This window comes from Corvus moneduloides, chromosome 7, assembly GCF_009650955.1.
Source record: "Corvus moneduloides isolate bCorMon1 chromosome 7, bCorMon1.pri, whole genome shotgun sequence".
NCBI lineage: Eukaryota > Metazoa > Chordata > Aves > Passeriformes > Corvidae > Corvus > Corvus moneduloides.
Genome location: NC_045482.1, coordinates 8,422,390 through 8,444,459, shown reverse-complemented (window position 1 = coordinate 8,444,459; position 22,070 = coordinate 8,422,390). Strand labels below are relative to the sequence as shown.

Below are 22,070 nucleotides of genomic sequence, written 5' to 3'. Positions count from 1 at the left end.
TGACAGGCACCTCCTCCTCATGGGGACTACTGGAGCATCTTTCCTCCAAAGCAGCAATAAAAACACTCACCTGTCTTTGGGGAAAGGATTCACTTTGCATGCTTCCAGCAGAAACTTAACAACATCCACATGTCCTACGAGAAAAGCAGTTTTGTGAGTGCATGTACTTCTATATATCCATGTATGTACAGACAAAAGCAGACACACAGAGACAGCAAAGATGTTCTAAAGCAAGCTGGCCCCCTCCCACAGGCAGACAGACAGACAGCAAATGCTGTGTGAGGAGACAGTACCTTCTGCAGCCGCCACATGCAGGGCTGTCCGTGAGTCGTAGTCTCTTTGCTCCATATCCATTCCTGACAGAGCAAACCTTAAAAAACAAAATAAAATAAAAGAGGTTGCAGAGGCAAGTCTTCCATAATTAAAGCACGTTACTAAACTAGCATGGAACAGTATCGCTCTGCCACAAGAGGATGTAAGCAGCATCACGAGCACATCGGATCTTTGCTGATAATGAAAGGGGCTTTGGCTCTAAAAACCACGTTAGTGCCTCTTTTTTTCTGCTCTTTAGTCGTCATGAAGAAAAATAAAGCATCTTTGCAGGAAACATAACAGTCAACACACCTCATTTAAAATGGTACACGGACAAGCTAAGCCACATAAGGCAACGGAAATTTATACCAGATGAGAAAATCCCAGTAAGTCTCCCAAGTCTGAAAATCCTGAGCAGCATTAAGGGATTGGGAGAGTTCTTGCTTCACACTATGGTGCCATGGGAGAGCAAAATTGAACTATACACACTTTTCCACCCACTAACTATATTTAGATATATTCTAGCCAAATTAATGTTTATTTAGTCTCCTACCATTATTACTTTAAATTTTGCCAGATTCTCTTCCAGATTTAAAAAGCAAAGCTGATGTCCTAACCTGTCCAATAACCATGTACATTTTCCAACCTGAATTTTTGTGGCACTTTCAGAATTGAGTATTAAAGCAGGTGAGAGTACAGGTAGGATTTTCTGCCAGTACTATAAAAAAATTGGTTAAAGAAATTACTTTACTGTGATCCAAAGAAATGGAACACAGTGGGATTCAAGATAGTGTGAGGGTACTCTTTGATGGTTGGGTTTTGGGTGAACATACTCAATCTCTAGCTCATGCAGCTCCATGTCCCCCACACAGACACAGTGCATGTGCATGTTCCTAAATCAACAACAACAGCAGGAACCAAACAAGCAGCATCCTGTTCCCAAACCCCAATGATTTTTACCTCCGGAGTGCAGAAACGTCCCCTGTGTAGGCAGCAAACAGCAGATTTATCACAGATTTCACCTACAAAGAAAGATTAAGTTCCAGTTTACTGATCTTCTTTCCTCAAAAAGAAAACCCAGCATGGCCAGTTGGTCCAGTGTTTATGAACTTGTTAATTGTTCTTGCCTGACCACGTTTTGCAGTACAGCTTGCTTTGCTACCAGTACTGCATGGTCTGTCTTTCCAAGGCTGAAGTCATTAAGGACAGTAAAAGAACTAAAACAAATTAATTTCTGCTCTATTGTGGTAAAAAATATGAGCCTTGCTCTATGGGCAAACCGTATTTCTCTCTTCAGTTTCCCAGTAACAAAAGTATTGAATTGCACGGACAGCATCACGCTGCACAACTTATAAAACCATTAACTCCTTTGTAAAGCAAACTCATTCTGGAAAAGTAAGATTTTTTTTATTATTATTATTAACTGCAAAGATTCCTAATGCCAGGAGAAATCTGTGTCAGCAGAAGAGAAGAAATGATACCTTTTTTCTACATATTACAGATTATCCTTGCATACATCCAACATACAGACTTTCCTCAAATAAACTGTTTTAAGCGATTCTGTTACATAATAAGCAAGGTTTCCAGGCAGACAAAGTTGCATTTTTTTAGATAAATATGGGCTTAAAGCATGATACAGGTAAAGTCTCAGGTACATAGTGCTTTTTCTCAGCTGTATTAATTACTCTAGTAAGAAATGATACTGTCAGGCTACACCAACCTTGTCCCATGCATATTTTTAATACATCCTGGCCATAACAACTCTGCAGGTTTTAACAAGAGCCAAAAATGACAAGCTAGATGGTTTTAAGCATCCCACATCAGCTTCTTTCATAAGCTGACATAGCCACTTCTAGGCACCATTTCACAGTAATTTCCAGTAAACTTTCTAAATGCTGCTTTGCTTTCTGAGTCTACAAAGCTCTGTCGCTGCCACCAGCCAAGCAACAGAGATAAAGGAGGGAGCTGATGCTGCACTGACCTTCTGCAACAAGGAGGAGAAACGAACAGAATGAAAACTCTCCACCCACAAGCAAGTCTCCCACAGATTTCTGCAAGAACACTGGTGTATTTTCACAGGGCCACAGACGAGCCAACATCTGCGCCTCTTCTAAACCAAAGCCACGCAATTGCTTGTTGTTTTTTACACCTCAAATATGCACTGACGCAAGGAGAGACCGAAGCATAAGGAAGAGGAGGCACAAAGGCCAGGATGGAAATACAAAGGGAACACAGAGCCACCCTCACTCCAGCACCCACAAACTCCTGCAGCTCCTTTTAAGTTTGCATTATGAGGGCTGTAAGGCTTAAGATCTGTAGGACTCCCTCCTTTCTCAGGGGCTCTGCCCCCCTGGGCTGTCCCTAAATCTGACTGGCTCCAAAGGCTGGGCCCCTGGTCAGGCTCTCTCAGCTCTGACCCCGCAGCACCTTGAACTGTGGCAAACCTGACATCACGCCCCAGACCCTCCTCGCCAGTGTTATAGAGGACAGGCCTTGAGTGATTCTATTCCTCCCACAAAGATTTTTTTGTTTGGAGTTTCTGCCAAAAGCCAAACCAGTGACCCAGACTCCTCAGCAGGTCAGCAGGGCCCTGCTCCAGAGGCAGAGCCAGCCACCCCAGCTGAGCCCTCCTGCCCCAGAGGCAGCTCCCCATGCTGGGCTCAGCCCCTCTCCAGCCCTGGCTCAGCAGCAGGGCTGCAGGAGCACGGGAATGAGCTCCTGGGAGCAGCCTGCAGGGCTGGGGTCTGCTGCTGCAGTGTCACAGACACACGGACTTGCATCAGCAAGGCCAGCTCAGGGCAGCAACCACCCAACCACACTCCCTGGGCTTTCCATAGGAAACACCACAGCCACGCCAAAATACCAAACCCTCTAACAGAGACAGCATCTGTTACAGGCACCGGGCTGCAGACTAAATGCAGGTGTGAAAGGGGAATTTAGTTTGATAATCTCTACATTTCATCGAGGTGATTCAGGAGCTCTTCTCGGGGAGGAGAAGCTGCTGGGGCCCCAGGCAGACCGGGCTGGAGGCACTCCCATGTTTCAGGTCCTACAGGTGCTGAATACTCTCCCTTTTCAGGATCTGGGATGAGCAAAGGATACACTCTGTCTTTCATAAAAACCATTTCAGAGGCAACTGACCATTTTGGCTGGGATTCTTGATGTTTCTGGGAAATGCAAATATATATTAAAGTAATAAAATAAAAATAGCACACATTCCTCTCTTCAAGAAACAACTTTCCAAGTGCAGTCAGAACCCAGAATCCTGGATTCAGCTGAACATTTTGCTAAAAAGCGATTTTTGTTTTCTATAACGACGTGACAAAATGTAATTCAGAGATTCCTGAGGCTTTGTAACACAATCACCTTAGATCATGTCTCTCAGCAATCTGGGAGAGGTCAAAGCTGCTCCTTCCTTAAGATAAATCAAGTAAAATCAAACGTCACGTTACTATCAAACTGAACTGCTTGACAGATCAAAACAAAAAGAAATACAAGTCCAGACAAAAAGATCTCTGCTTGTTTAGCTCAGAAGGAAATTTGCTCCCTGTCCAATACAAAAAAGTAATGGGATACAAAAAGCAGGAGAAACCCAACAAATTAAGCAGAACAACTATTAGCAGAGTAATTACCCAAAGCTGGTCAAAGATGAACTCAAGCTAGAACAAGCCAAGTGTGGCCATCATAGCTGAAAAAATCCACTTGGAACAACTTCCTCCAGCTTCTAGAGAGACTTTAATGATTTTATAGAAGAATTAGACTGGATTTGCTACCAACAAAACACACCTTGAACCCCATAACTGCACTCTGCTGTAACAGCAGCATAGTCCAGGCCAAAAAATTAACAGATTTTATAAAGTATGAAATTAAATTGCTAAGAAGGCAGCCATAAACAACAGAAGTTTTACTGAGTTCACATAAAAAGTGAATCTGCAAATACAAAATTCATTTTGAACTCAAAGTAAGAATATACCATCTCCACAAGCATCTTATGGGTCTTCCTTAGTTTTCAAGGAAGCAGCATAATACTAAATCATCATGTAAGAGGTTATCATTTACAGTGAGAAAAACCCACTATGTGAGCAGCACTTGCTGCCATAAGCTTTGTATCTGTGCAGAATCTCACTTAGGCTGCCACAAAGTCAAGTACAAATTCTCTACCCAAAACTCACAGTGTACTAGCTTGAAATAACAGGTTCATTGCAAAAAACATCAAAAGGCAAAAGAAACTCCAAAGTGGCAGCAGCAAACATACGATTTGGGGATTTTTAACTGTAGGGGAGAAAAAAATAGTGAAGATGACAGATGAGCTCTATCCATTCAAACTAAGTAGGGCACAAGGCAACTAATTTAAGTGTTTAGAGACACTGTCAGTGAGTTTCTCACCAAGTGGTTCATGAACATTCAGTGTTGGTGTCTCGATAACTGTACTGGTGAACACAAGCTTCCCTAATGTTTAGAAACAAAGTTCCCCTTCAACCCAACAGCCATGAATTACCTTTTCCTACTGCATGTACTTCCCTAACTATGAAAATTTAATAAAAGGAGAAGGGATGGGGTCCCTTTGCTTTACATGAGCTGGAGGGGTCACACACTGCCATACAGCTGCATGGCAGGATCAAACCCAGACCAGAACTGTTCCCCCTTTTGTCCATCAGGAGAGAAAACCTGCGTGCACTGAAGCAGAGCAACTTGGCAGCTCTCTTCTCACCATGCCAACAATACAGAGCACTGCTCACTCAGCTCCAATTAGACCCTCTTTGTACAGCACTCCTTCCTGAGCACTGGGTATAATCCTCGTTATCCAGGGAGTGAAACCAGCAAGGAAAGGTTCCTCAGAAATACTCATGTCACTCAACGGTAAAAATGAGAAACACAGTTTCACTGTCAGGTTAGTAGGTGTTAGAGGTCTTGGACTCAGCGGGACAAAGCTATGAAGGATTCAAGTCCTGCTTCACATCGGCGGTGGCCAAATGACCAACACCTCCAGAGGTACCTCTCCAACTACTGGTTCTCTGAGTCTGTGGGTGAGGATGTGAGCAGCTCAAGAAAGAAAAATCAAGACTGTTGTTGCTCAAGAACTGCACTGAGGTCACGTCAAAGGAAGGAAACAGCCGGACTTCAGAGCGGCAGGAAGTCACAGCGCTGCAGCAGATATTTCAGATAAACACGGGGGCCAAAAAGGCAAAAAACGAAAGGGAAAAAACACCATCCGAAAACCCCAAATGGACAAACTGCTACAGCGAGCTACAGCACTGACAGTTACAACAGGAAACTGAGTGTCAAAGCGACTCCTCGTCCAAAGCTTTCCTATCACAGTTATTTTAAATATCTCCTGAGCCTGGTTATGCTGCAAGTTTTAAAGAAGCCTCCTTCAAGCAGCAGTGCTGACGTGAACGGATGCACAGGAACTGCAGCAGGGAGCACGTGGCCCAGCACACAGCAAGTGCAGGCTGTGCCCCCCTTCTCTCCAAGCACAAACGACTTGGGCATGACATGAGAGCTTTTGGGGTGGTTTTCAATTTCTCTGTGTACCAACTGGAAAAACTTAATGAAAAAAAGAAAAATTTAACTTCAGTATTAATATGCTGAAGTTACTTATTTCAAGTGAAATGTCAACACATCTAACTGATCTGAAAGGCTTGGCTGGAATGTGGGAATTGCCTTGGTGGAGTATTGGTAACAAAACAGTCTTTCCTTACTTGAGCTGCACACCCAAATCCAGACTTACTTAAATAATCTCATGATGGCTAATAGCAAATGCGCACACAAGACTGAGATCTTAACAGAGACCAGTTTAGAGGATTTTTTTTAAACTGAAGAAAAGCACATCTGTCACTGCCCGGCTCTAACGCCATCCTCAGAAGACCTCTCCAAACCCTTCACAGAGAGCACACTGACATTGCTATTGGCATTAAGATGGGAAATGCAGGCCCAAAGACAGAAATGAACTGCTACGGTCTCGTGGTGAAGGGAGAGTGGCCTGACACCTTCTGCCCACTGCCTTCATCACAAATGCAGAACAAGCACACCTTGAGTAGGAGCCAAACCCAAGCAGCTAAGCACACCAGCGCTGTGCTCTGTCGCTGCCCACGTGTCCCTGTCACCACAGGGCTCTGTCCTGCTCTGCTATCACTGCAATGCCTCCAGCACGGCAGGGAGAGCCTCTGCCCCGCACTGCACTGGGCTCAGGAGAGAAAAGCCAAACAGCTGTACATGTACAGAAAGCAAATCCTTCAGAAAAAATTAATTTAGCTCAAAGCTGGATTAATTCCATGAGAAGCCCTTAGCTAAAAAGGTCAGTGAATCTGGACTTTAATTTCCTACTGTGCCCTGTTTCCTGAAAATGCTCTGCAATTCCTCTCCAATTTCTTTGAAAACATTACAGAATTAACATTCTGAAAAAAAGTATTACTTCCAACTTTACGTTTCTCCAGATGGCTGAGCAATACAGTCAAGCCCTATAGTTCATAATAGTGCTGCTCAAGGCAATACAAACAAGGATAAATAAACAACTCCCCTAAACTTTGCAATGCTCTTTCCCCGATATTTAGGGATGACGCCCCAGGTTAGACTTCTGAAGAGATGTTCAAACTATTGAGGAAAAAAGGTTTGAATGGATATTGTTTCTCAGGAACATTGCTGTATCTGACCTTTACTGTGCACCAGACCAAGTGTGCTCAGAGGAGACTTTCAAATAGAACAAAAGGAGTTAAAAAGAGAGAGTAGAGCTAGCTGAGAGAACACATGAACCACGCTCTTCTCTCAAATCCCACTTTTTGTGCTTAAAATGGGATGTAATGTTTCCTTCTGGGGAACCCTGCCCGTCTGGCCAACTGGCTTGAACAACCAAGTTTTAAAAGTTCCCCTGCACAGCACAGAGCTGTAGAGATAAACTGGGATTTAAATTCAGCTCCTGACTTCCCTAATGACAGGTGACTATCACACCAACCCCAGGGCCTGATGCACTGGGATCTCAGAACGGGTCCCAGACAAGCAGGGCTCTGGGTTATGTGCTCCCCAGGCTCCTGAGAGGCTCCCAGCCCCAGGAGGGCTGCACAGCAATCAGAATGCAGTCCTGCAGCTCTTCATCAGCACAGAGCACACCAGGGAAATCAGCCCAGCTCGTCTGGAAGTGTCCCCAAGGCACACTTCTCCGTGCCACTGACCCCCAGCGGCGCTGAGCACAGCTAATCTGCACGTCTGACACCCTGGCTGCCTCCCTGGGGCACCTGCGCCCACACCGAGGGTGACACAGCACAGCTCCACAGCTCCCTATTCACACGGAAAATCTGCCAGGTGGCATTTCCAAACAGCGCATCCCGGCAGCACACTGTTCCAGCCAGGAGGCTCCGTGCTTTCCCGCAGCCCACTGGCGGCCACCCACCCTGCCTGGCAGGGGACACATGAGCCCAGGAGCCCCGCACACGCCGGCTCTCCATCCATTGTTCGCAGCACACAGCTAATCCGGCTCAGCGCGGCATTAACTCGGAAACGCAGAAATAGACTGCTAAGCTGCCCAAGGTGAGCACTCGTCCAGTGAACGGGGATTAGCAATCCACAGAGGGGACAGACCGACTGCACCACACTCTGCCTATTCCCATGGCCTCTACAAACGGCCAGGGCCTGACAAGGAAGGCAGGAGCAGAGTTTATGCGAGCCACAAGCGACTGCACAAAGCAATAAAAGCTCCAAAATCAACAGGAATCCACTTTCACAGTAGCACTGTTCAGCTGCTTTTCCTAAAGCTGGTCCCCTGATGCAGGTCATCGGGGCTTGCAGCAAAAAGCAATCCCTCCTCCTGCTCTTCGGAATTTTTAGATGCTTGTTTTATCAAAGGAAAACAATTCTTGAAACCCAAGATGCCAATATAAACTCTGAAACAGCAGCGCTGACCTACAGATACCACAAAAAGTAAATCTAGAGCACAAAGTAAACAATTTAGTCATCCGGTTTTTACACATTGAACTTGTAGCTCACCTACGCTGAAGCACAGCCTTTAGACAGCTTTTTCCCGGCATGTAGGGTTTCAAAATAAAGTAAAAACAAACAGAAAACAAACCCCTCAAACCTGCCCAAAATGAATTTTGGAGTTTCAACTTTGAAACTAGGATGCAGGTAGTAGTCCCTAAAAGGACAAAAATAAACCAGGGCTGGATCTGAGAGTGGAATGCAGGTATCTGTATGTTCAGAAGGATCACTTATTTTACAAACAGGCCAGGTTTGTATTTACATTTAATTTTCAGTAACCTGGAACCTACTCTCCAGTGTCCACATACAAGGCTATTGTTGGGAAAAAAATTCAGACTCTTCAGGTCTAAAAGAGACAGCCATAGTTTTCCTTTAAAATACCATTGTTCAATATGAAGTTGTACTTCGTAGGGAAAGAAATCTCAGTCAAAAGCCTGTTCTTGCAATTGAGCTTCTGCTTTGTTTCCCATGAAATAAAGTAGAACTTCTTACCTAAGGGTAAGTAAACCACTTACTTTTCAAAGTAAAAACTAAGACTGAACTACAGACAAATACCCAACCAAGCTCTAAGCCCTCCAAGCCCAGCCAAGCATCACCTCCATTTCACAGCCAGGACCTGACCTGTCTGCCCCACTCCATTGCCAGCCACCTGCCAGGACACAGCTCCCAGACTTAAGTGTCATATTTTATTCACTAAATGAATCCCAGACTAGTATAAGTGACCACCCAGGCAAGGGCTGGCTCTGAAGTAGCCTCAGAGCTCACCAGTGAGGTTCTGTTCATGAATATTTTTAGGGATGGACAGTCCTTGAAGGCACTCAAAGCAACCTCTGGATTAAGCCTCAGCATTACCTTATTCCACAGAAAACTCAGTTACACAAGAAGAGGTAATTTCTCTAAATAACTTCCTGAAGCACACAAAAGTAAGGCTTTCAGCAAGTGATCAAATCACCCCATGTACCTCTACAGAAACCCAACACTGACAGAGCCTCCCGCCCTGACTTCAAACAAATACAAGGGTCTTAAGAAATTCTAAAGGTAGAATTCCTTGAAAGAGTCTTTGTTCCCATTACACTATAAATAATTAGCAGATGTGTGAATAAATTAATGCATATACCTACACACATTAAAATAGTGATATATTTGAAAATACAGACAAGGCTAGTTGTTACATAAAACTTTAATTTCTTCTTGATGACTTCCACCACCTCTTAGGCTATTTTCTGCACTACTGATCTTGTTTCCTCATGTAATGTGACAAAAGTGCAAAAATAACTTTAGAATCTGCCAATATCTACTCTGACATGTTTTAAAACTAATACAGGAAACAAGATTTTGTCAGGGTTTTTTCCCAGTCCCTTTTCTAACCCTTGGACTATCCTTTCTTTTCCTCTAGATGGTGCAAGGTCCTCCCTCTTCACAGCTGGGGACAGAGGACGATACCCAGCTCCTTCAGTCTTACGAGCTGTGGGTGCAGCGTTTATTTTTGGACTCAAAGCTGCTACCACGGAGTTTATTTCTGGAGTCTCCCTGGTGGAATTAACTTGAAATGCCTTTTGCACAGCTATTATCCATATAGGTTGTGCTGTTGATAGCAAACTAACAGACTAACAAAACGTCTATTTATTCCTCCCTCCAGTTTCCAGCAGCCCTGCTCAAACACAACCCATGCATATACCAAAAGCTGCTTCTCCCATGAGTGATGTCTAGACTGCAGCCACACAAGAGGCTGTATTTTCATGTATCCAAACACAAAGCAGCTCTAAACCAACTGCACTGCCAGAGCTGCAAAACCCTCAGGCAAGCCAGCACACCGGTTAGTAATTATTTTTACTTAAAGCTGGCCAAAATCCCAGTAGGCATTTAAATGTCTTCTTGCAATTCAACTACTCACACTGCTTCAAATCCAAATCCAATCTTTTAGAATAAAGCTAGTCATTTTCTCCTTCTGACTTCCTACATTTTTGAACTAGCTGGTAGACACTAACAAAAAAAATTTTTTTCAATGGTCCTGAAGTGTCTATTTAAAATCCAAAAACAGAGCGAGGAGTTTTGACTAGGTTCAGTTCAGATACAGGAACATTCAAACAAGCTTGCACCAGTAGCTCAGTCTTGGAACTTGTCACAGAAGCCGTGCATGCAGGTGAATGTAAGAAATAAATAAACCAAATATATACACCAAAGATTTCTCGTGACACCAGGACCCTTTCTCCAGCCTAAGAAGAGCTGTCAGCCTGCTTTACTGGCAAATAGACGGGCTAAGGCTGCTAAAGGAGAAGTGGAGCTTTCCTGGAGGGAAGGCTGAGCAGAGGTGGTATGCTCCCCTCTTCCACCCACTGGCATCAAATGGATTTCTACCATTCATATCTCTCTCTGATTCAAACCTTTTCAAGATAAGTACTGGATTATGCCACCCAAAATTGCAAATAATTAAGAGTATTGATACCACATGTTACAGTAACCTGCATTTCCTTGTCCATCTCTGCCTGAAGTCCTTTTTTTTGTCAAAATACTTTAATGGAGGTATTCAAAACCATCTGAAAATGATACTTTCTAACAACGAGCACAATACCATAAGTGCTTGTCTCTTTTTTTCTTCTCTGTTACTGTACTAGTTTGCATAAAATGGAAAGAGCTTAAGGACACAGGAAGCAGTAACTGTGAGCAGGAGGTACTTTTCCTCCAATCACATTTGGAGCCATGAAAGACAGAATTCATCTCTTCCAACACCAACCTCTTGCTCATAAGATGGCCATCAAGTGGACACAAATTTCTGGAAGGAGTTTGTAACACTGGTATTCCTCAACACATCATCTCTCTACCTGTGAACTCACCCTGAACACTATCAGATAGGAGGTGCAAGCTCTTCAAGTGTCCAAAAATATCCTTTGACTCATACAGAACAAAGCAAGAGCCATAGGTAGGACTGAGCTCAGTTCTGCAATTAATTCAGCCAACGCATGCTCAGAGATTATTACATTTAATTATTCTAATTTTTAAATGCTAAATGAGATTTAGAATCTTGTAAATGAAATTCGGAATCATCTATCTTTCCAATATAGTTTGTGATTCCGCAACTGTAGTCTGCTTCATGCTATGTTTGGTTTTACTCAAGCGCCTGAAATACAGAACAGCCCTTGATGACGGCAAGCGACGGAAGCAGAGACCTTGTTTCATGGCAACACACCCTGGGAATTTGCAATGCCTTGTTATTTACAGTTCTGAATATTGATTAATTCTGAAGTATTAGTAAACTGATGCTGTTTAAATTACAGGTAAGACTATTTAATTACGATGAATTAAGAGTTAAGTAATTAAAAAAAATGTTTACTAGAGTAAGTGAAACATCTACTTACCTTCAGTAACTGAGATTCTTTCAGAAAGCTCATGCCCATCTATTCCACTCCCGAGATGTGCAAACCCCACAGGGTGAGCCAAGGCTATTCTGGCCAGCCATATTCCTGAACTGCCCCACTCCTGCCTTTGCCTCCCCTGATGGAGGCAGAAGAAACAACCATTCACTAATCCTGACTCCAGAACATGATATCCAAAGGTGGAGAGTGGGTCACACAAAGCAAAGTGTAATTGGATCCTTGCATACAAGCCTCTCCCCCAGGAATCAGGGAATTCCAAAATTCCAAACCAATTTAACTAGCAAATATTACGTAGTATCATAAGAACGCCCAGGGTGTGTAGATGGGGCAGTTTCTCCTTTCCAGTGCCATCATCATGAGCAGGACAGCAGGAAATGTTGTGGGAAGCAAACTAGGTTTGTATTTCTCCTTTCTAGCAGATAAAACCAACTAATGATGAACTGGGTTCAAGGGGTACACAGAAAAAATTCCCACAGAAATCAGAGCTCAAGATTCAGACCAACTGACTCCATCAGCATTAGATCCCAAGAATCTGTAGTTGGAAGAAACTTCCAGGAAAAACTGCCTGGTATGAAGCATCAAGAACAGGTACCAGGATGGACCCAGCCAATATTGCTGTCACAGATATCCCGGAACAACAGATCATCCTAAATATTTCAACACAGAAGGCCTTACAGTACCCAGTGCTGAAGCTTCAGCAGTGCTCAGATGATAATGTCGTGACTGGAGAGCTTCCCTGCCTGTGCACACATGTGCCTGGACAAACAGAAGAGACTGGCAGAAGAGGAGCTGATCTCAAGAGCTACTCACTAACAATTTCTGACAGATGTCTTATACTCTGCTTCATAGGGTATACCCATTCCCATCCCTAAATTTTGGGAATGATTATGTTGATTTCAGAAGGTACAAATACTGGGAAGAAGAGAGAAAACTGAGTACCAAAGCTGCCTTCACTAGATTACAGTGAGCATGGCCATGCTTGCTTCCACCTGCTGTTTCCAATTTCTTCTGGTACCAATGAATTATCACACTTTTTGCTTTTAGAAACAACAGAATTAAGCACATCGCTGAAAAGACCCCCAAAATATCAACTGAGCATTTAATCATCCTTCACTAGACTTAAGAGCTAAAGTTGGCTGATTCCACTCTCTTGGTTTTGGGGGTTTTTTTTTAAAAGACCTTTCATGGATATCCATAAACTCAAACTATGCCAGCAAGAAAGGTTTTTGAACACCTAATAAGGAAAGCCAAGTTAGAATAGCAGTAGTGAGTAACAGTGAATCAGGCAGTTCCACAGAACCATGAATTAACAAGAGGGAGTCAGTCACAGAAAAATCCAACCTGGCTCCTGTCATGGATGACCAAAGGTGTTACTGCTGCATTGTTGGCCATGAACAGTATCACAAAGGAATGGTAGGTCAATTAAGCATTTCAACAAAAAGTTTACTAGATCAAGTGAAAGATTTAAAACATAAAGACTTAGACCCTTCAAGTCACAAGACAAAGACAAAGCACATTTTCGTTTCTAGGTGGCATGCATTTGCCATCAGCAGCTTGGATGGCAATACTTCAATGTTGCTGCCATGTCCAAAGCATCCAAGTTATGTAAGAAAATGACGCGCTCAAAAAGTTTCACTTACTCCACTATCAAACTTTTTCAGCATTTCTCATCAGCAATGAAACATTCTGTCAGTAAATAATGGCGGCTGGTAGTTCAAAAATGGTAAAATAATTCTTGCAGTAAACTATCACAGAAATGTCGCGATACCTACTTTGGTAGCTCCTTTTCAAAGACTAACCCCCTGCTAACAGTTCTGCAACAAAGAGCATAGGGAAAATATACAGAAACCTTAAAAAGAGGAATGAATGCTAAGCCATTGATCCTGGGTGCAGGAAAAAAAAACAAGAGCCTTTGAAGTAATGGATATAGACATCACTAACAGTGCAAGATTTGGGACCAAAGGACTGGGATCAACCACAGTCACATGAATCAAGTGGAATGCTGATGGGTGCTTTAGTGACACGAGCTGTGTTAAGCAGACAGGACAAAAGGATGTCTGCCTTTTCAAGGACCTATTGACACACTGATACCCACCCACACAACAGAGTAGAGTGGGGCAATGCTCCCACTTTCCAGCCTGTAGGCACTTCACAAATTGTGGCTGACAGTTTACTCTTAAATACAAGACTTGGAACTGGAATTATTCCCAAAAGAAAGGATTTTGCTCTCAAAGGACATAAGGCACCTGCACTACAAACAGACTGACTCCACCCTACCGGTTGAAAGCAGAATGGGGAAATCTTACCAGATGCTTGCAGTCTACTCTTGCCGTGAAGGCTCCTTCTAAATACTAGGATCAAGTTGCTATAAATCTTCTTCTAATTTTTAGGCTATGTATTCCTTACCTGTTTTCCTCATTTTGGAAATATTTATTAGCTTAATCAAATCTTCTGCCTCCCTGCTTTTATCTTTAAACACTGCAAACAGTCATATTACTCCCCATCAGCCTTGGTATATGGGACAAAATGTACTCAGCTGGATAAGCCTGCTTCTCTATGTCCTCAACCATAATTCTTAATCCTGCTCTGCAATGGCATGAGCGGGGATTTTTTAAAACATGTTTAACCGAAACAGTTTATTCTCAGATCAACATTACATTTTAATTATTTGACTTGCAATAATTACAAGTTGGAGAAATTTAAGAGAGAGGTCCTTTAAAAGAAGTGTGAAATGTACTTTCCATTCAGAAAGTAAAAGCCACACATATAACCAAAGGCAGGTCTATGAGTCCAAAAAACCCCTGATTATTACATGAGTAATTCCTGAACAAACAATAAAGTTGCCTGCCTCAAGGAAAAAGCTGGGCTAGTGAATGACATCAACAGGAAATGAGTAACATTATCTCTTCCTATCACTCCACTTGTGTTCTCAGTTCATTGTTTTGACAAGCGCTCTGATCACAAGGGGTCCTAACAGTAACATGCCATCCCTCAGCAAATTACACACTTCCACATTTGCATTTAGCCTGTTGGGCTTCAGCAGAAAAATAAAGGGAATATGGCCTTTTCAAGTCCCTAAATCACTTCATTTCCAATGACATAATGAAAAAATACTTAGAATCCAGCAGGAAAAATACAGCAGGAAGTGAAAATACTAGTTACTGCTGACCAAAAGCCATTTTTACCTATGCCACTTCTAGGACTCCCTAAAAGCCAACAGATTACAACATGGTGGTAAAATCATCATGCTCAGTGAAATGACAGAAGTCACCATCACAAGCTACAAAGGGAAAATTCCAATTGTAGGTTAGGAAAAAATTCTTCAATCAAAGCATTAAAGCACTGGGATAAGTCACCCAGCCAGATGACAAAACCTCATCTCTGGAGGTTTTCAACACTTGACTGGCAAAGCCCCTGAGCAACATGATCCAACTGACACTAGATGGTTCTTTGAGCAGGAGGCTGGACTGTAAGATCTCCAGAGATCCCTCCCAGCTTCTGTGACCTCATGGTTTCCTTCTCAGGTTGCTTACAGTCACTAGTGCCTCCTGCACCTCATACAGATAGGTTACAGTAACTGCACCTAGCTAAGTAAATCTGACCTGATTTAAGAAAAGATACAATATGAAAATAAATTTCCAATTCACAGTGTGCACATGAATTTTGTAAAACCACGTAAAGGCACAGCTATGTGCCAGCTGAGTCAGAATCAGAGCAGAGCAGCAGCTAAAACAGGAAGCAGCACCTTCCAGCAGATATGCTGCTCCACGTGCCTGCCTAGCACATAAAATACATCAAAGTATGCTTGGCTGGAACATTTTTGAGGATAGAAAAACATTCTAGAATTACTTCCTTTTCCCCTCGTCCTTCCTACAACCCCGTTTCCTCCTCAGCCTTAGTGCTGAGGTGTCAAAGTGTCTATTATTCTCCAAACATCCCCCTGCCTTGTCCTCAGTCAAGCACCAGTGACAGCTTTATTGCCTCAATTAAGTCCTGCTTAAACTGGTAAAAAACAACAAACAAAATACTCAACAAACTTCCCCCTACCATACTTCTGCCACTCAACTCCATTCTAGGCTTTATTCAGCTAAGCTGCAGCCTCAGATGTGACCATCACGTACCCCTGCTACGCGCAGAAGAAACGCACGTGGCATTTTTAGGAGTAGCTGAACCATGTGCAGAGCGGTGCCACTCAAGTCTTGCAAAACCTTTTAAATGCTCAGTGTCCAAGTGATACCAAAAGTCTGCAAAAGCAGGATTAGATGCCAGTAATAAAATTAACTCCTACTCACATGAAAATCAAAGAAAAGAGGGCATATCTGTTTTGCACACAACATTCTCCAGAAGGAGCAAATGGCAAATCAGAAACCACACTTGATTCAAGGTAGGTAGTTTAATAATTTAGACTATTTAAATTATTCAACATACTGGGACACAAATTCCTGAAAGAAAATGGGGCTGTGCATGACTCAACCGTGTCTTTACATATATTAGTTAGTCATGCCTTTCCAGACTGGACAAATGTGGAACAGACAAGATGCCAGCATGATGAAAAAACAAAGCTTTAGTTAAGATTTCTACCCAATTTGAAGCCTCTTGCCAACCCTCCAACTACTACAGACATTTGTGGACTCAAATCCTCAACAAGACTCTGCACTGAAGGCAAATTATTCGGTGCATAAAGTCATTCTAATATGACATCAGCTGAAACAAGTTTTTTCTTCTTTCACTGCAATAACTGATTCTGAGCTCCCTTCAAATAATCCACAGAAATACATTTTAGAATTTAAAAAAAAAAAGTCAGTAAAAGCCTACAAACAATGTTTAGGATACTAAAACATCGTACATAAATTACGCTCATAATTAATTCCTTTGTTCACAAATTACTGTGCATCAATGACATGTATGTATCAAGACCAAGAGATATAAGAGCAATAAAAAACCAACATAATCCATCCCCCACCTCCCACCCACCCTCCTCTGAATCCATTGCCTTTTTATTCATCTACCCACCCACTGGTCTTCTGACACAAATACATGCTGAAAACCACAATATAAGAGGCAAAATAATTTTACAGTAAATCACCTGTGGCTCTTTCTTTATACCTACTACTCTTTTTCCTTCCATCATCTTTATGACTTTTAGAGAACAAACTCTTCTGATATGCGATGGTTTTACGTATAATAAACATACAGCTAATTTTACAACCATAGAACAAATAACTTCAGCTTATAAACCAGTCTACAGAAAAGCTAAATTAACAATTCTGACCATCCTCAGTATAGGAAGGCCCCACCATCACTACCAAAACAATGTGGGATTTGGACCCATCCTTGCTATACAGGATTTATTACAAGCTGTATTTTTCCCTTCAAAATGCTCACGATCAGCAGTTACTATGCTGGCACTGGCACCACTAACCATACATTTTCTATGTGACTGAATCAGTATCTTCAGAACCGTACAAATACACAGTGATGTTAATACTCTACTGCACCAGGACTTCTTTATCAAAAAAGCCACGGTGACAAAGTTTTGCTTCTTTGATTTTTGCTTTCCACTTTCTAAGACATCAGTTCAAAGAGAAAAATAACTAGATTATTGCACAAAATGTTTACAAAATCTTCAGGAAGTTTTCAGTGACTGGTTTAACTAAATCTGCTTATTCCACCTACTTTTTCAGAATCTTTTTTAGAACAGAGTGCTCACTATCTCAATTTCAATCTAAAAAACGTGTTTGAACAAATCTGTTCTCCATTGAGAGAAAAAAAATACAATAAAAATCAGCTTAAAATAAATTTATTAAACAATACAAAAATAAGCATGCTGGAAATCAAGATACATAAATAACATACAATGCAAATGAAAAATGGAAAACGAGACAGGTAACTTAACAACTGAGCCAAAAGGTACAACACAAATGCTAAAATAAAACTTTAAAAAGCATTTACATTTCTAATGAAATGTTAATGATGCTGACAAAGAAAAACAAACAAACAGCTAAAATGCTTGAATATCAAGAATTGCTATTACTGTAGCACAGGTGAACACTAAAACCGTTGCAGACTTCACACATGGAATGACTAAAACTCTGTGGCCCCGGCCTCTCCCACCTGCCCATCATGGGTGACGCCTCTCGGCACACCCAGCCCTGGCCTCGGCTGCCCAGGTGCCCTGCCATGAAGAGGAGCCTTCTGCACACATGGCAGGCCAGGGCAAGAAACTACAAGTGTGGGCAAGTTAAAGAACAGCTGGGTCAGAGGAGTCTCTTCCCGACCCCTCCTAGCTAGAAGCTGCCTTCAATTCTGAGGCAGGCTTCAAAAGCATATATTACAGAACTGTAATATATATATATATATATTTATTTAAAGACTGTGTAAGCTGTACTCTAAATATTCTTATTATGCATATTAAAGACCTAGTAGTTTCCTTATTTTTGTATTTCCCATGCAGGACTTGACTCTACCACAAGTTTTGCGTGTGGAAAAATCTTCTATCTTCAACCACATCTTTAGAAGTGGCTTCAAACAGTACTAAAAATCAAGGTGGGTAGAATCAGATCAAGCAAATCCTGCATCTTGCCTTTTCCATTTTTAGTTAAATCCATAATGCATCCAGCAACATGTCACCACTGTAAATACTTTTCATTAGCAGCACAGACACATTATGTTCCCTCTTGCAACTGAGGGCATTTCAGGTAAAGTAGTTCTGTGGGATCTGAATACTTTTTATGTCTCTGTAGCTACTAGTTTACTGTAAAATCCTCAAACAGGCAAGACATTTTTATAATTCAAGACTTTGCCTTTATTTTGAGGATAAGCACTAACAAACCTAACCTTATCATCAGAGATAAGAATATAAAACAGTTATTATTCAGCAATTCATGACTGACACTTATTACTGACATCTGCACCACAGATTTACCTCTTCATCCCAGTAGGGCATCAAATTCACTGAAAATTTATGTTCTGTGCTGTTTTGCTTAAATATTTTCATCCTAGGCTTCAAAGACAGGAAGCCCATCCTTTTACAATATTCTGCTAAATGAAGATAATTCAGGGTTTAGTCAGAGCTTTTTCAGATGTTTATGCAAAACCAAGAATACCTAAACAGAGTAATTAAGAGCAGCTTGCTTTCTCAGAGAACATAAGCTCTGTTTTATGCATCTTCCTAAACTCATAAACACCCGGATGGGTCAAAAAAGGGACAGGAAAAAACTAACTCTGCCATTAGGCAAAACTCACCTATCAACATTTTGGAGTTTTAGATAAACAAAAAAAGGGAGAGGGACTGGGGAAGGGAGCAGGGAGAAGAGGTGAAGGTGTTCCTACAGAATTGTCACTGTCTCTTAAAATCTTCTACCAGCTAATACCATTTATCATTGCTTGGACAAGTTTCCCCAGTTTGATAAACCGGGACTCTGTGTGATGTGTACTAGGGATGGGACATATCATATAATTTGCAAATTTATAAAGGAGAAAACTTTATAGAGAATGATTTTCTAAGATTTTTAGCATTATTAAGAATCTAATTCCTACAAGTGTTAAGAATTTAGCAAGTCTTTGACCTCTGTCCAGAACTGCCTCTTGAGCCTACCTGAAGCTTAAATATATCATTTGGAGCTACATCCTACTCAAGATACTCAAATTATCAAATTATGCAGTTTAAGAGATGCAGCTGCCTATAGAAAAATGCAAGTCCTCTTTCTCAGCAAGCTGACAGAGCTGCAAACTCAAAATCATTTCAAAAAGCAGCAGTTAATGATAAGTTCTCAAGAATTTGCTCGTGTGTAAGTGAAACCTCTCATCTTCATATACAAACATGCGCACGCATTAATGGTTGAAAAGTAAGTTAACTGTAAACAGTTCTAGTAAGATCTACCTATCTGCTTCCCTCTGAACATATTTCCTGCCCACTGCTCAGTTGGTTACCACTCCAAACCCCAGATTGCTTACATTCCTTTCCAGGGTGGAGCACAGCACTATTAGTAAGGCAGACTTCTGAGTCATAACTACCAGCTGGCAGCACAAGCAGCAAGAGAGACACTCAAAATAATTGTGTCAGAAATCTCTCTGCTGCATTAGTTAACTTGCAAACAGGACAGGTTTTTTTCCTTCTCCTCCCTACTTCTCCCACTCCTGCCCAGGCATTTTTGCTCTCTTTATTACAACATTAGCATTAATAATTATTAATGGTCTGATTAAAAGAAAAAATAATCTTCACTAGCACGGCATATGCAAAGGGTCTGTTTCTGCTCAAATTTGAAAGCTGACATTAAAAAAACCCTGATGCGGTACTAATATGACTCAGAACCCATCTCCACTTAATATACAATTATTTAGAAATTCAGGAATTTGGTGTATTTTGTTGAACACTATTTTATATTTTAATTAATATTCTATCTTTGCATGCTGACCCTGCTCAGTGACACAAGTTCTTCCTCAGCCTCAAAAGTTTGTATACTTAAAATTCTCAGATATAAACAAAAATAAACAGATATATACCACTTTTGTGGTATATCTTCGAAAACACTAAGATTTACCTTTACTTTTTTTTTTTTAACTAAACGTGTTCTAAGTAACTACAAAAGTCAGTTTACAGCTTTGGGTTTGTTGTTTGCACATGATTTTTCCCCACATACCCTTGAACTTTGACAATCTTTTTGGTATAGCATACAGAATTTACACAAAATGTATATATAAATGAAACACCAGGTAAACAATATTCAAACCAAAGTTAAATCTAGAGATGCTTGAGGGTTTTTAAAATGAAGAATTTAATGAAACCAGAACCCATTCGTTTAGTTCTGCTCTCCCCGACCTTCCATTCTATACACTACGGTTCTGGAGATGTCCTCGTTTGATTCAGGTGACACTTTTTTCCATACTGTTTCTTTTAAAGCAAGTTCTTGCTGGAGATTCTCATAGTCCATTGGTCCAAAGGAATGCTAGTTGTTCAAGCAACATACATTATTTATTAGTGTACTTGAAGGGAAAAAAAAAAATCCATACTTGCAGTCATTGCTAACAGACTCAAGTTTCTCAGCTCCTCACATAAACTCTTAGTTTCTCTTTTCCACTTATAAAAAAATCAAATTCAAAACTGGGTATTTTTTAGATGTATACATGCAAATAGAAGCACTTTAAAAATCATTCTACTTCACCTATTGAAATCTTCATGTCTTAGTCAAAACATTAATGGTATTGAAAACAAAAAGAGGTTTTCCTTATCTCAACACCTCACACTTGTATCTTTTGTGTAGCTGGAGTGGATTCAGTTCATTCCCAAAGACAGCTTACGCTGCTCCCTAAGTAACAGGCTCTTGTCTGCAGCATTATTCATGCCTGAATTCACTGCCTGTGCAACTCTCAGCAGGTCATGTGGGGTCAGAGATACCCCCATGAAAATAAAGCTAAACACATCTCCTGCATTGCAGCACCCAACAGAAAGGCTAAGCCCACCAGCTGGTCAAGTCTTTATTAAAGGCAACCAGTACAGTAAAGCTCTTTGCAACTTAGATCAGATACCATCTACTTAATCTAGCAGGGGAGATGAACTGTATGAAATGGAGTTCATTTCTAATATGAAATTCTACTACAAAAAACCCTGTGATAGTGTGGTCCACCCAGGCAAGTGTCCACTAATAATGTGCACTAACTGCGTTATCTGAAAGCTTTGATGCAATACATGTCATTGAGCAGTTTGGCATTTAGAGAAGAACTTTTCCATATTTCTTCTGAAGTCTACAAGCAATACTCACTGAACACAGACAGTAACTTACCCGCTGATCACCACCTTCTCTGCGAGGATCAAGCTTTTTTGCAAAGTGTCTCAAATTATCGTAGTTATGGAAATTGCACAAAGAAACCAGATCCTGCAAATATTTAAGAACATGCATTATTATCTGCATATGATAGCCAAATGCATATACGTTAATAATACTACCCCTTACATTTTGCATCATATCCTAGTAACTTAAACCAGTAAGAAGAGAGGTTGATTTAATAAATCAATACCCATGTCTGTAAGGCCCTTTAAACATTGCACGACTATATGATAAAGCTCTAATAATACCTTTAAACTCCTTCTAACGAAGAACGAAACAAGGAGCAATTTGCAAAATACCTATTTTAATAAATTCCTACTCCAGCTGTATGGAACATTTCAGGAGCAGAAAGAATAGCCTGGGCTAGTCCAGTACATCAAACTGCAGTCTAAAGAATGAAACAAGGAAATGTGTGACATAATGGATCCTAAGTCAGTTTGAGTTACAGCATGAAAGGCTGTAATTACAAAACTTGGCAACGCTGTTCTATTTTTAAAAGTGAATGTTACATTCATGTAACTTGTATGCCATGATCATGTATCAGTTTTTGGGTCTCATTGGAATGCAGAATTGACGCAGTAAATCT

At 41.3% G+C, this 22,070-nt stretch overlaps 1 protein-coding gene across 2 annotated transcripts in view; it reads right to left on the bottom strand.

The window, feature by feature from the left end:
- The window catches only part of GLS (glutaminase), a 62,609-nt gene that overhangs the window by 3,579 nt on the left and 36,960 nt on the right, over positions 1-22,070 (bottom strand). The window contains exons 14-17 of one of the 2 annotated variants that reach the window (XM_032114273.1): positions 21,440-21,532; positions 1,273-1,334; positions 294-370; positions 71-134 (exon numbers count right to left, since the gene is read on the bottom strand). In XM_032114273.1, coding sequence (XP_031970164.1) covers positions 71-134; positions 294-370; positions 1,273-1,334; positions 21,440-21,532 — 296 coding nt within the window. Of the gene's footprint in view, positions 1-70; positions 135-293; positions 371-1,272; positions 1,335-17,441; positions 20,606-21,439; positions 21,533-22,070 lie in introns of those variants that run through there. The other variant, XM_032114274.1, reaches the window with a different exon arrangement.